The following is a 13,511-nucleotide window of genomic DNA, read 5'->3' on the forward strand; positions in this document are numbered from 1 at the left end:
GGTAAAAATTATTCAAAATTATAATTTGTTATTTTTGTATATATAAAATCTAGACCTCTTTTTTTAATTGTTGATCAGGCCGCGACTTGTTATCAAAAATGTTCTTTGATAAAAGGATATTGGCACTGCTAATGAATCCATTTAGGAGAAATATTAAGAGAAATTCCTTCAATATTAATACATTTAATAGAAAATGCTTTGATTTATTCAGAAATAAAGATAGTTTTCGTTTTAATTATACAATTTTTTCAATTTCTATATCCTTTGCCTTTCTCGCCAAATACTATTTTCAAAATACAAGAAAGCAGTTGAATATGAAAGCGATATCTAGTGATGAAATTGAAATTTTAAGTTCAAAATCTAAGAATATGATAGTATTAAATTTAATAAAAGGAATGGAAATTAATAAAAGCAATTTTATTAAAGAGTTGAGCAAGCAAATAAAAAGCAAAGAATTGAATAGGTTGAACATTCAAATATATTATACTGAAAACAATTGCAGTGAAAGCGCACCTAATGTTACTCTTTTCAAGGGATATGGGAGCCGAATTTCCAATATTGATTTAAATTTTAAAAACAATAACATTGAACAAATTAAATCATTTTTTGACCCAAAATCTGAAAAAATAATAAATGGCAATCCTTCAACTATAAAAAACATATCTCATGATACTTTTGAAAGTGATGTGATAAATAAAAGCGACGAAAATAACCCATTGTTGCTTATGTATTATGACGATTACTGCTTAATGTGTTTTCTCATTAGACCATTGATTAATTCTTTAGCGGCAAGACTAAGAAACACAAAAAATATACAGTTTGGTAGATATAATATTGGAAGAAATGATCTACACGAGTTCTCACCGCCTGTAAAGGCAACGCCATCATTTGTATTATTTCGTGGTAGGCAAGAGCCTGAACGATTGGATGAGTACAAGCCAAAAGATATAATAAACAAAATTATTGAAATTAAATGCAGAGTTGAAAACAATGATTGTGGCAAAAAAGAGTTAGCTGAACTTAGCACTTTGGAGCAAAAGGTTTTAATTAGATTTCATTTATTCACAGTTTTAAACATTTGGAATCTATATTTAAAGGAACTCCAAGCCAAATTAATTAATACTCCAAAAAGTCAATTTGATCAATTAAATTTTATGCATCTTGAAGAATTACTTTCTATTTCATGTTTATTTCTGCAAGATCAAAATGTCTCATCAAAAAACAGCAAAAGTTTTGACGAAATAAATTTTGAAAAAATAAGCTACGACAAAATTGCTGAAAACATTAACTTTCAAGAAATTTTCTTGGAAAATATTAAAAAAGACATGAAGAGATCTGATACAATAGAAGAGAATATTAATCACCTTCTAAATGAGATTGAGGGATGTTGTAATGATTATATAGCTATGAAAAAATTGATAAAAAATAGTTAGCATATCTGTATTTTGATATTTGAATGGTTATAATATTCTTCTTTGGGAATTGCAACTTCTTCAATTTTGCTAATCTCTGTAGAAATATTATCAAAACATGGGCAAATCAAAATTAAGTTTCCAAAAACCATTGTCTCGTTAAATTGCAGTGATTTTTGCAATATTTTATTATTTCTAAAGCTCACAAAATAAATATCATGTCCTTCTTTAACATAGCCATTTATCCAATGGTCTATTGGCCCAATTTCATATTCCAACTTTGGCCTAATTAAACTAATTAAATGTCTTGGAAATCCAGAAATAATTACCCAGTCTTCACTTTTAATGCTGTCTAAGTTCTCACCAGCAGCGTAATTAGTAAATTTTTGTTCAGATGTTACTTCGAAACGTTCTCTTGGAATCAATAATTCCCTACTCATTTTTTCTTCTGCCGTTATTTCAACACGCGCAAGTATCCCTTAAAAAAAAAAAAAATCAAATCATCAAGTATAAAAATTAATATTTTTTACAATTTAGAATAGAAAGTTCTCAACAAATACGTGATGAATTATAAATCAATAGATAGATCAATTAAAAGACTATATTGGGAAATGCTAAATATCGCCAAATTATCTTTGGCTAGGCAATACTATTATTTCGAAATGTAGCCACTTTAATTAATTACGTCATAAATAACTATACCTTTCTAAACTGATGGTTATGGAGACGCGGCCTCGTCGTCTAATGGATATGACGTTGGTCTTCGGAACCAAAGGTTGTGGGTTCGAGTCCCATCGGGGTCGTTTATTCCGTTTTTAAATTTATTGTTTAGGTAATGTAATTCCCCGATTGAAATACCTGTTGTAATGAGCTATATTCCTTTTGTAGTCTAGCTGCATTTTTAGATTTTTTTTCACGTTTCGATTGAGTTTTCAATAACTCTACAACGGTTTTGCGAAGCCTTTTAGTGTCTACGTGAAAATAAGGACAGCCATCCATGTTTTCATTCGCATAATCTTCGTCATCTTCAAAGAGGAACCTAGACTCTGTTGAATCAATAGAATCTAGTACCTGACACTTTAATAGCTTATTTTTAAGCCGCTCATATAATATAGAAATGCGGTCTGAAATGTGCATATTTTTTTTTGTAATTCTAGTTAGTGCCAATCTGATCCTTGACCAAAGAGTTGTAAGGGGAATGTGCGCAGAGAGTAGTTTTGGCCAGTCGTTATATTTAATTTCGTCTATGTGAGAATAGTTATATCTGGTTTCATAAAGATAATTTACGGCTTGAGAAAATGTGTTAGAAATGAGGGACAAGGCCTGTTCATCTTGAATATATTTGAGCTTTGGATAGAGAGAAGAAACATACCTTAAGCGAATTTGTCCTTGGCTTATTTTCCCATAAAAATTGGATAGATCAGTTCCATCTATAGGTTGAAGATTAATACCTAACTTTTCGTTTATCTTTCTGCAACATTTTTTCCAAAAATAAATAAACTCTGTAGGAAAATTTGGGGAGCAAAGTGATTCAATAATTGTCTTCCATGAAATTCCTTTGAATGGGAGAAATTTTCCAGTATAGCGTTCAATGCAATAAAGTACAAATACGTCAATTACAAAAGGCATTTTTGATTTAAGCGGTTTTTCAATCTGGGAATTAAGATTTAAAATATATCCTGAATCATTCGAGTCATTTTCAACAATTTTTGTATGTAAATCACGCCATTTGTCCCTAATAGAGGCTGCTGATCTTCCAATAAATTCAACAAACATGCTCCATTTCTTCCCATGTTCATTAACGAGTTTAATAAGTTCTTGCTCCTCTTCTTTTGTCCACTTTCCCTTTTTTCCTCGCATTAGCATCCTTTTTGCGCAATAATATATCGACTGAAGCGACCTATTTGGTAGAGACTCTCCAATAATTGGCCAATGTCTGTCTTTTTTCCCACCCCTTGTAGAAAATAAATTATCTAACCCTTCATCCCAGTTCCATTGTTGAGACTTTATGTAGTCTTTAACTGAATTATTAATTATATCTCTCTCGCTTGAGCTGAACTTTCCCTTTAATATATTTCGATTATTTAAATGATCGTTCCAACTTCTTGTTTGAAATATATTACTTGCCATGTTCGTTTTCACGCTTATTTTTTGTTATATTTTTTCAATCCGGCTTGGAGCGCCAACATACTGCTTGTGTGAATTAAATTTCATTAGCTAAAGTTGATATGAATAAAGTATTGCGAAGCGATAATTTAATTGAAACGAGTTCTCAAAACAGCTCTAAACACTCATTTAGCTTGCAACTATCTGACTATTTTAGGCTATTAATAGATCGATCGATTGAAATTAGAAATTGGAGAAGGGGCGAAAAATATTGTACAGTATTACAACTAATCAAACCGTTAGAAATTTGCGATACTTTAAGATGGTGCGAATGTCTATTTAATTTAGCAGATTACTCTGCTGTTATCAGGATTTCCCAAAATACGTTAATTGAAAACGTGAATGGCTATTGCCCAGACAAGATAAAAATTTTTATATTCAGATCAAAAAGTGAATTTTTTATGGGAAAATATTCAAATAGTATTGAAACATCAAATTTAATATTGGAAACAATTAAGCATGGACTAAATATAGAGCCAGATGTTAAAAAAAAATTGCTTCTTAAACAACTAAGAGTAAGGGTTTTGCTTATTAAAGCTCGAATATTTGAATTAAATAATATGTTTGATGAGTGTGATAAAATTTACACGGGCATATTATTAGAGGATGATCCAATGAATATTGTATCTTTAGAAATGGTGTTTTGCTCACATAAATTTACATTAAATGAAAAGATTGAGATATTTAAGAAATGGAAAGATTTTATTCCAAAATCTTATTACTGGATTTTAATAATTGTTTGGTACAGAATAATGCATGATTACTCGCGAATGATAGACTGCTATAATGGAGACCTCGAAGAAGACTTAATTTCATTCTCTCTAGACTCAAAAATATCCTTGAATAAACTTCTAATGAATATACCCGTCTACTCTAAAAAGATGGTATTCTTAAAGGACAAAATTTTCTCCTTAGCTAATTTAAGTAATAATAATTCATTAAAAACACAAATTTTTGACGTTTCGAGTCATTTGGATTGTGAAACTCACATAATTATGCAAATGATCTCGGCAATATATGACTCAGGATATATTTTGACAATTTCAAACATTCTTGATGAAAAAATTCCTTCTTCACCGCTTTCAATCTTCACAATGGGATGCTACTATTATAAACAGTCAGCGTATTCGAAGTCAGCGCACCTTTTTAGAAAAGTAATAGAGATAGAGCCTGGATTTTACGAAGCTCATCTGCTACTTGCGCATTCACTTTCACTTAACAATAATAGTAAGCAAGCAATTATTGTTTATTCGCATATTCAAGACCAATGGAGAGGAAGTTGTTATGGAACTCTATATAAGGGCGTAGAATATTTGAAAAGTAATAACTATGACATGGCAGCACTAAATTTAAGAAGCTCCCTCACACAATTTTCTGATAACCCAATTATACTGAATGAATTTGGGGTTTTACAATTTTATCAAAAGAAATTTTATGAATCAGAAGAAACATTTAGAAAAGCGCTTCATAAGTTACATATAAATAAGAGTAACCACTTAAAATATGTTTTAGAAATAAATATGAGCTGTTCAATCATCTGGTCGATACTATATTGTGAAGAAATAGTTTGTAAGTCCCGTGTAGTTGAGGCAATTTCAATTCTTGAAAGGTGCAGTAAAATAAACAACTCAGCTAATAAAGTGTATTTAGTTAGCTTTCTTCTCGCAGTTGCATATCAGATAAGTGGTGAAAAAAATAAGGCAAATTTAAAATATTTGGAATGCGTTAGTTTAGGTATTTTTCATCCAATTACCTTAAAATCCTTACACACGATCTGTAGCTAGTTGTTAATTGGCGCTTAAAGTTTATACCCTCACTAATTATAAATTTTTGTTACAAATTTTCAAAAGTTGTATTACAATGAATGCCTACTTAAATGCTTATTTTTCTGAAAAATCAACAAATGGGTTCTTATTCGAAAATAATATTGCAACTGCTCCCTGCCTATCTGACTCAACTGAGCTTAAAACAGTTAAAACTGGTACTACGATTGTAGGAGTTGCTTGCAACGATTGTGTTGTTCTTGGTGCAGATACTAGAGCAACGAATGGTCCTATTGTTGCAGATAAAGATTGCGAAAAGATACACCGACTTTCAGATAACATTTTTGCTGCTGGGGCAGGAACTGCTGCTGACCTTGATCATGTAACTTCTCTTATTGAGGGGAATTTAGAATTGCAGAAACTTCAAATGAATCGAAAACCCAGAGTAGCGCATGCGGTTTCTATGCTTAGCGACCACTTATATAAATACCAAGGCTATATTGGTGCCCATTTGATAGTTGCAGGCTCCGATTCTACAGGAAATTTTGTATTCCAAGTTTCAGCAAATGGTTGTATCATGCAGTTGCCGTTTACATCTATGGGGAGTGGTTCTCTATGCGCAAGGTCGATATTAGAAGCAAGGTATAGGGATGGTCTAACAGAGAGTGAATGTGTAGAATTAGTTTCAGATGCGATTAGGGCAGGGATTTATAATGATCTCTATAGTGGAAGTAACGTAAATATTCTTATTATCAAAAACAATTATGTTAAACATTTCAGACATTTTGATACTAAGGCCAGTGAAAGAATCTACCGACAGCCAAAGCCCATTTCATTTCCCGTTGGTACAACTCCAATTATTGCAGAAAAGACGGAAGATTTGAGCTCATTTGTTGTGGAGGTATCTGAAGTACAAATCGATGAAAATATGGATTAAATATTACTAAAATAGACTTTCAATAGGATAGACAAACTAAAACTTTAATCTCAAAATTTATGGTGGCTAGTGCCACCTGTTCCTTCAACCGTTAGTCCGATGTTTTTAGTAATTAAAGCTTGATCATTAACTACCTTTCACCCCTAATTCTTCTTGCGAGCTGAATGTCTTTTGGCATTATTGTTACACGGTGAGCGTGTATGGCGCACAAGTTTGTATCTTCGAAAAGCCCAACTAAATATGCCTCAGCAGCCTCTTGTAGTGCCATTACAGCCTGAGATTGGAATCTCAAATCGGTTTTGAAATCCTGCGCAATCTCTCGTACTAGCCTCTGGAATGGAAGCTTTCTAATTAGCAATTCAGTAGAACGCTGAAAACGACGAATTTCTCTCAGGGCAACAGTACCTGGTCTGTAACGACGAGGTTTCTTTACCCCTCCTGTAACAGGAGCTGATTTCCTTGCGCCCTTAGAGGCCAATTGCTTACGAGGTGCTTTACCTCCTGTCGATTTTCTCGCTGTCTGTTTGGTCCTTGCCATTCTAAAAATTATGCAAGTAAAAAAATCAGGTAAAAAAAATTCCAAAAAACTGCGCCAAAACAAGCGCCAAATAAAGATCTGAAGAACTAATTAGAAACAAAAAAAAAAATAAAGAAGTGGACAGCATCAAAAGTAATTAAACATTAATATTGTACAGACACATTTATGTATTTAGCTTAAAATAATACTCGATTTTCGAAATTTTGATTTATGAGTTTCTATCCTTAAATTTATATTTAAAAATAAACAAAATATGGTAAATATCAAACTCAAGATTTTATATTTAGTTTAAGATTGAAATTGTTGGTTCACTTTTTATTCTAGTTGAAATTCAAAGAAAAAATGTAAAATTAGTTTGCGCGCGTAGAATTTAGTCGTTACTTTTTAGAATGTTTTTCAATAATCACAAAGAAAAGATATCATCTGAATTGGTAAGTTACTGCCTATCAAATTTGGGTTATTGTAATTTCTGTAGCTTAAGAATATAGGGAAGGATGGCATTTCTATTGAACTAACAAATATTGAACCATACATTATTAAAGATTTGATGCAATCATTCATTTACACTGAGGGTAAGTCGGACAACTAGATATAACGAATAAAATAAATTGATGTAGATATTAATACCACCAAACAACGAAATTCCAATTTTCCGAAGTTTCAGTTTAGTTTTTCTAAGGGTGACAATTTTAATAGTCAATTATACGGCGGCTGTCCGAGCTGTGGTAATTCGTATGACTTCTTGTTTTTATTAGATGCTTTTGAGAACGAGTACACATCATCGTCTCACAATTTGATTGAAAACCATTATTTGAGATGCAAAATATGTAATTACCGATTTTTGAAATTACACAATCATAATTCTTCAGATTCTACAATTAATACTAATAGTAATTCTTTTGAGAAGAAGCGCATTTATATAACAGGTATTAGAAAATCGTTATGTTTTGGAACTAACAATAAGTGGTGGGCAAAGTCTATTAGCGTTGGGAAAAGAATAGAAAAAGAGTCAGATAATAAGTCAGGGAAATCCAATAGTGTTATTAGGGTTCTTGATGCTATGCATAAAAAGAAGGCTCCTAAAATCCAGGAAATTTGTCCTGAATGCTCACATAACGAGGCATTCTTTACTCAATTCCAGGCTAGATCTGCAGATGAGGGTACTACAGTCATGTATGAATGTTGTAAATGCCAGCATCGTAGGGTTATTAATAATTAACGTTTATTTTCTCAACTAGCACTTTTTTTCTTTTATTATGCGCTCTATATTTGCGCTCATCTTTTTTTCAATCAAATAACTTTATTATGGGTTAATGTCTCTTGACGTTCTTATTAATTCAACTGAGCCTACAAAAGAGGGTCGTTTTTTGTCCGTTTTGGAACAGGAATGTATTGATATTAAACTTTTACAAGACTTACTTTGGTCCGGTGTTCCTAGAGGTTCTCCGCCAGAGTTACGAAGAGATGCCTGGCAGATAATGCTGGGATATCTACCACCGAGGAAAGATCGAAAGAATTCGTATAAACTTAAAAAAATCAACGAATATAGATTGCTTTTGAAAGAACATATTGAACATGATAATTATTCTGAACAAGAAAAGAAGATATTAAGGCAGATTAGGGTAGATCTCCCCAGAACCTCAATTGAATATGAATCCTTAAAAAACCGAATAATTCTTGATTTAATGGAAAGAGTATTATTCCTTTGGGCAATTAGAAATCCTGCTAGCGGATATGTACAAGGAATTAATGATTTATTACCTCCTTTTCTCGTAGTTTTTCTACTTCCGTTCTCTCCAGAAGGCGATATTGAACTTCTAGATATCAATAAAATATCTTCTGAAAGGATGTTTGAGATTGAGGTTGAAATATATTGGTGTTTAACGAGGATGCTTGATACGTTACAAGAAAATTATGTTACAGAACAACCAGGAATACACAAACTTATTGTGCACCTACAAGATATTATAAAAAGGACAAACAAGCCTTTATTCCAACATTTGAAAGAACAGGGTGTTGATTTTCTGCAATTTTCATTCAGATGGATGAACTGTTTGTTGACCAGAGAATTCCCCACAAAGTGTGTTGTGAGGCTGTGGGACACATACATTGCAGAAAATACTCTCAATAAAACAAATAAGCCACTAAGATCAAGCTCAATTACATCATTAGATCAGATTCCTACTGGAAACAATGTAATTTCACATTTTAATGCGTTTCATGTTTATGTTTGCGCAGCATTCCTGTTGCACTGGGAAAAAAAGCTTAGAAATATGGAATTTTCAGAAATCATGTTGTTTCTGCAAAATTCTCCTACAAAAAATTGGACAGAAAGAGATATTGACTCACTTCTTGCGCAGGCATTTGTTTTGCAAAGTTTATTCCATTTTTCTCCGAGACATCTAATTGATTATTCTAATTGATGCGGTACCGCAAAAAAAAACAAAAAAAAATGAATAGACTTAAGAATGCAATATTTACTTTACAGTCAAAAAAAACGGTTATTTCTATTTGTAAGCATATAGGCCTATTCAAAGATTTGGCCCTTCAAGTAGATTTAGTGAAAAATATTTTAAACTGTGAAATTTTGAAAAAATATCCGCTCCCTTTAATTTACCAAAGAAATTTAATATGTGAAATTGTAAAAATTATTGAGAGTGCTGGCGATGAAGTTTCTGATGAGTTATATATGCATCTGTCTCAATTAATGGGTTCGTGCCACTCTAATTTAGTTTCTCATATTATCATTACTTTCCCTAACAATCAAACTGATATTTGTTTGAATTCTTCAAATCTAGTGAACTCTGGGAATTTTGTATTTGGATTTGAAGAATGTAACTTAGTTGGAATGAGACCTTGGTCTGCTGGATATCGACTTGTAGAATGGCTGATTCATTCTGTAAATCTTGGAAGAAATGTTGCTAATTCTGATTTAATTGAACTTGGTAGCGGAATTGGTATTTCAAGTATTATACCATATTCGGTTCTACCTATAAAAAGTATCTGCTCTACAGACCACGATCCGAAAATTATTAATAACCTTAGATATAACTTTGAAATTAATGGAATTTTGTTAAACTCAGAATTTGAAGAACATGCCAAATCTAATTCTAATAAAAAATATGCGAGAGTAATGTGTCTTGACTGGGAAACTATAAATATTAACATCGCAAAAGAAATTCTCAAACCTTTAAAAAATCCTATTATTATCTCATCTGACGTAATTTATGATAATGATTTAACTCTTTTATTTGTTAGAACCCTTAGATTCTTTTTATCATCTTGTCATGAAAAAAAATTTGGTTCTTATCATAAGAAATGTATTAGTAAGGATCCCAAAAATAAATCGGTTAAATGGGATGAGCTTCAAGAAGCAGATTTTGGCTCGATGTCAACATATGCAATCTCTGTAAACACAGTAAGGAATCAGCATACCATTCAATACTTTGTCGATTGCTGTATTGAAAATGGCTTGACAATCTCACGTGACTCTAAAGTCATTCCTATGATATTTAATATTGAGTTGGATACACCAACTGTCATTTTCATTATTAGCTATTAATCTTATGAAATAAGATAAATATAGAAACTCAATTATTCGACTTAATTCAAAGCTATTGCTTGATAGCCAATAATAATTATCAGTAACCTTTAAACATTTCGTAATTGCCTACTAAATAAATAATATTAATATAGGGCTATTAAAATAATTAAAGTTTGGCCCAATATAAATAATGAGTTCTAATCTAGATAAGTTGTAAAGCAGACAAAGTATTCATCTGAGGGTTGGGAATATAATATATGTACATATATTTATATTAATAAGCATTATTTTTAGAATTATTACACTCAATATCATATTTTTGATGCTTAAACGTAGATAATAGTGTTTTTAGAGACTCCGCAATATTTCCTGTTCTTGTAGAGTCATCGCTTGGGCGTTGTGTAATGATTGGGAATTTACCAAATTCACCCAAATTATTCGTTTCTTGAAAAGGAGCCGATGATTGATATAATAACCTAAAATCCGGATGAACGCGTAGATCATTACGATTAACATTTCGTTTTGAAAATTCGGAATATAATTCACAGTGTGAAGCATCTCTTGCAACTAGTCTTTTGAGCACTCTGGAAGTGCCGCATTTTATAGGTTTGTACTTCTTTTTTGTGTTCAACGATGATTGCTGTTTATACCTTTCCTCGCTTGAAATGCGAAGAGATTTGTTACAAACACCTGAGTTCCGACTACTTGCAGTAGCTCTGGAGTCAGAATTTAACGTTCTGCTATGCGTATTTGCAAACTGAATCTCTAAGATAACTCCATTAAAATCATAGCCATTCAAGGCTTTTTGAGATGCTTCTGCACCTCTAATGTCGTAGAACTCTACAAACTTCTCTGATTCTCGCTTTCGATTACTGCTGACCTTTTTAACTTCGCCATAGGCGCAAAATAACTCTTTATAATCGTCTTCAGTATTCGGGTCGGTTGCAGTTTTATTACTTACAATCGGTTTAATATACAACGTTCCTGTATTAGTATCTCTCGAGGGCCTACCGTCTCTACCTCTAGAATACTGAGCATCAATTATTCTTCCTTGAACTAAGGAACTTTTCAATGTATTTCTTGCCCCTTCCGCTTTTCTTATATCAAAGTATTCTACAAATGCAATTCCTTTACGAGGATATACGGCAACTTTCTTCAGATCGCCAAATGGTTCGCAAAGTTCTCTAACGGAGTCTTCAGTCATATCATATGGCAGTTTACAAAGGTAGAGTGTTCTGGAAATATATGTTTCAGTAATAGGATCATCCAAATCAGTTGTAATTACATGTTGACATGGATTTTTAGATGCGCCTTGATATTGAATCGAATAATTTTGGTGATTCGAATTTAAGAACAGCCTATTATCATTATTACTTGCAATACTCTGAGAATAAGGATCTGATCTAAACATTGAAACATGTTGGGTTGTTTTTCCCCAGAAACGTGACAAATGAAACATTTGAAAAGCAATGGCTTACCGCCCATAGAGGCGCCAAATAGCCGGCGCCTAATTAGTTTTTTTCTCTGTTGCGATTCGTTACACAGTTTTGAACTTTAGATGCAAACCTTAGAGAGCTAATAGTTTCGTTTATGGAATGTGAAGAAGGTGAGATGTGCACCAACATAGCTGCTTTACTATTTCCTCCAAGTGAATTTTTGAGAACCATTGTAAGCTTACTATTTCTAAAGGGTATATGATCCTTCCCCTGATTAATAGACTGAATTACATCTCCTAATGCACTCAATGACTTATTGATAAACTGAGCTTCCTTCATTCTTTCTCCTGCAACACCGCTTTTGTTTACCCTTTCTGACCCGGCTAGGTCGATTAATGATAAGGTTGAACTTATATTCCTTGAATCGGGGTTTGACTCGTCTGCGTCTTGACAGTGTTTTCCAGATATCTTCAACTGAATAATACTGTGCGATCTTGAACTTCTTTCATTGCAATCTGTTGATGCCTCTGATCGGTGTTTGTGTGCCATTTTTAACAAATTATTCACATCGTTGATATTATTGACTTTGATTAAATTAATTCCAACAATAGTTGCAGAACCAAATTGGTCTATTTTTACTTCCGAATTTTTCTGTTTAGGTGTAGTTAGGTCACGGATAGTTTCGTTATAAACTTCAATTGCGGAATATTCAAGGTTATATGTCCATCCCTTTTCACAATTCCTATCTATATTATCAAAAATTAACTTAAGAGCTCTAGGAATCATCCCATATTCATTTACATCTTTCCCACCCAACATAGTGAATGTTTTTCCACTTCCAGTTTGTCCATAGGAAAATAAAGAAACATTGTAACCATCTAAAGCCGACTGTATTAGTTGTGAAACTTCTTCAAAAACCTCATGTTGAGTCGAAACTGAAGAGAAAATGTAGTCAAATTTAAATGTTAAAAGATTTGTACCTCTGGTAGTTGTGTTATTTATAGTAATTGTTGATGCATCCTCCGAAATATCATACTTAATGCAAAAATCTTGCTCCGAAATTGTAGGAGGCCTAACTCTGCAAAATACTCGTATATTACCCCTTATATCTTGTAATTCATTAAATAACTTTCTCCTGGTATCATTTAACAATATTGAGTGGCGCTGCAAGCGATACTTCCATGATAAAATTTCTTGGTTTGCAAGCTCTAACTGTTGAGCTAATGATAATCTTGCCGTATTTGCCCAATATTTTTTCTTAATAGTTTCATTTAAAACTTCTAACTTATTTTCAAGGTCTCTTTTTATTATTGATTTCTCAGAAAACGTTTCTTTTAGTTCATTATTTTCGTTGGTTGCTTCATCATGCAACTGTTTTAATTTACCTAATTTTGTTTCAATTCTCAATAGTTGATCTTTTTTATTGTCTAACATTTCCTTAAGATTTTTCTTTAATTCGTTCATTTCGTTCGTGTAAGATTTATGATCTTCCACCATAACGGATAATTTTTTTTTAATTGAATTAATTGTGTTACTTTTTTCTTTGTTGATCAAAATAAGATGGTCGGCATCATTTTGTCTTCTAATCAACAAATCCGAAAGTTCAGCTTGCTTACTTTCGAGATCATTGATTTTTTCTTGGAAAAATATATTAATATCCCCTTGTCTAGATTTATTATATCTTATTTGTGTATTTTCTCTTTTCATTAAAATAG

The 13,511-nt window shown here is 32.2% G+C and overlaps 10 protein-coding genes and 1 non-coding gene across 11 annotated transcripts; 7 read left to right on the forward strand and 4 right to left on the reverse strand.

Annotated features, from left to right (window-relative positions):
* Positions 1-98: 98 nt before the first annotated feature.
* Positions 99-1,433, forward strand: cgd3_2500 (hypothetical protein with transmembrane region near N-terminus; the record flags this gene model as incomplete). The annotated part of the gene is made up of 1 exon (XM_626811.1): positions 99-1,433. The coding sequence occupies one exon, from the start codon at positions 99-101 to the stop codon at positions 1,431-1,433; it is 1,335 nt and encodes a 444-aa protein (XP_626811.1).
* A 709-nt stretch (positions 1,434-2,142) lies between these two features.
* cgd3_2505 lies at positions 2,143-2,215 on the forward strand (the record flags this gene model as incomplete). The annotated part of the gene is made up of 1 exon: positions 2,143-2,215. It is a non-coding gene; the product is annotated as a tRNA-Arg (tRNA).
* Positions 2,216-2,240: 25 nt separating this feature from the next.
* On the reverse strand, positions 2,241-3,566 carry cgd3_2510 (myb domain-containing protein; the record flags this gene model as incomplete). The annotated part of the gene is made up of 1 exon (XM_626812.1): positions 2,241-3,566. A coding segment is annotated over one exon (1,326 nt), but the record flags the coding sequence as incomplete, so codon positions are not given.
* Positions 3,567-3,640: 74 nt separating this feature from the next.
* On the forward strand, positions 3,641-5,362 carry cgd3_2520 (conserved hypothetical protein; the record flags this gene model as incomplete). The annotated part of the gene is made up of 1 exon (XM_626813.1): positions 3,641-5,362. One exon carries the CDS (start codon positions 3,641-3,643, stop codon positions 5,360-5,362), a length of 1,722 nt encoding a protein of 573 aa, XP_626813.1.
* A 76-nt stretch (positions 5,363-5,438) lies between these two features.
* Positions 5,439-6,278, forward strand: cgd3_2530 (PUP1/proteasome subunit beta type 7, NTN hydrolase fold; the record flags this gene model as incomplete). Its single annotated transcript, XM_626814.1, has 1 exon — positions 5,439-6,278. One exon carries the CDS (start codon positions 5,439-5,441, stop codon positions 6,276-6,278), a length of 840 nt encoding a protein of 279 aa, XP_626814.1.
* Positions 6,279-6,408: 130 nt separating this feature from the next.
* Positions 6,409-6,816, reverse strand: cgd3_2540 (histone H3; the record flags this gene model as incomplete). The annotated part of the gene is made up of 1 exon (XM_626815.1): positions 6,409-6,816. The coding sequence occupies one exon, from the start codon at positions 6,814-6,816 to the stop codon at positions 6,409-6,411; it is 408 nt and encodes a 135-aa protein (XP_626815.1).
* A 607-nt stretch (positions 6,817-7,423) lies between these two features.
* On the forward strand, positions 7,424-8,035 carry cgd3_2550 (hypothetical protein with carboxy terminus motif shared with DNA-directed RNA polymerase subunit and TFIIS; the record flags this gene model as incomplete). Its single annotated transcript, XM_626816.1, has 1 exon — positions 7,424-8,035. A coding segment is annotated over one exon (612 nt), but the record flags the coding sequence as incomplete, so codon positions are not given.
* A 94-nt stretch (positions 8,036-8,129) lies between these two features.
* Positions 8,130-9,239, forward strand: cgd3_2560 (TBC1 domain containing protein; the record flags this gene model as incomplete). The annotated part of the gene is made up of 1 exon (XM_626817.1): positions 8,130-9,239. The coding sequence occupies one exon, from the start codon at positions 8,130-8,132 to the stop codon at positions 9,237-9,239; it is 1,110 nt and encodes a 369-aa protein (XP_626817.1).
* Positions 9,239-10,378, forward strand: cgd3_2570 (conserved protein; the record flags this gene model as incomplete). The annotated part of the gene is made up of 1 exon (XM_626818.1): positions 9,239-10,378. One exon carries the CDS (start codon positions 9,239-9,241, stop codon positions 10,376-10,378), a length of 1,140 nt encoding a protein of 379 aa, XP_626818.1.
* A 256-nt stretch (positions 10,379-10,634) lies between these two features.
* Positions 10,635-11,819, reverse strand: cgd3_2580 (RNA binding protein; the record flags this gene model as incomplete). Its single annotated transcript, XM_626819.1, has 1 exon — positions 10,635-11,819. One exon carries the CDS (start codon positions 11,817-11,819, stop codon positions 10,635-10,637), a length of 1,185 nt encoding a protein of 394 aa, XP_626819.1.
* Positions 11,820-11,871: 52 nt separating this feature from the next.
* On the reverse strand, positions 11,872-13,503 carry cgd3_2590 (kinesin-related protein K2; the record flags this gene model as incomplete). The annotated part of the gene is made up of 1 exon (XM_001388077.1): positions 11,872-13,503. The coding sequence occupies one exon, from the start codon at positions 13,501-13,503 to the stop codon at positions 11,872-11,874; it is 1,632 nt and encodes a 543-aa protein (XP_001388114.1).
* Positions 13,504-13,511: the final 8 nt, after the last annotated feature.

This window comes from Cryptosporidium parvum, chromosome 3, assembly GCF_000165345.1.
Source record: "Cryptosporidium parvum Iowa II chromosome 3, whole genome shotgun sequence".
NCBI classification, from domain to species: domain Eukaryota; phylum Apicomplexa; class Conoidasida; order Eucoccidiorida; family Cryptosporidiidae; genus Cryptosporidium; species Cryptosporidium parvum.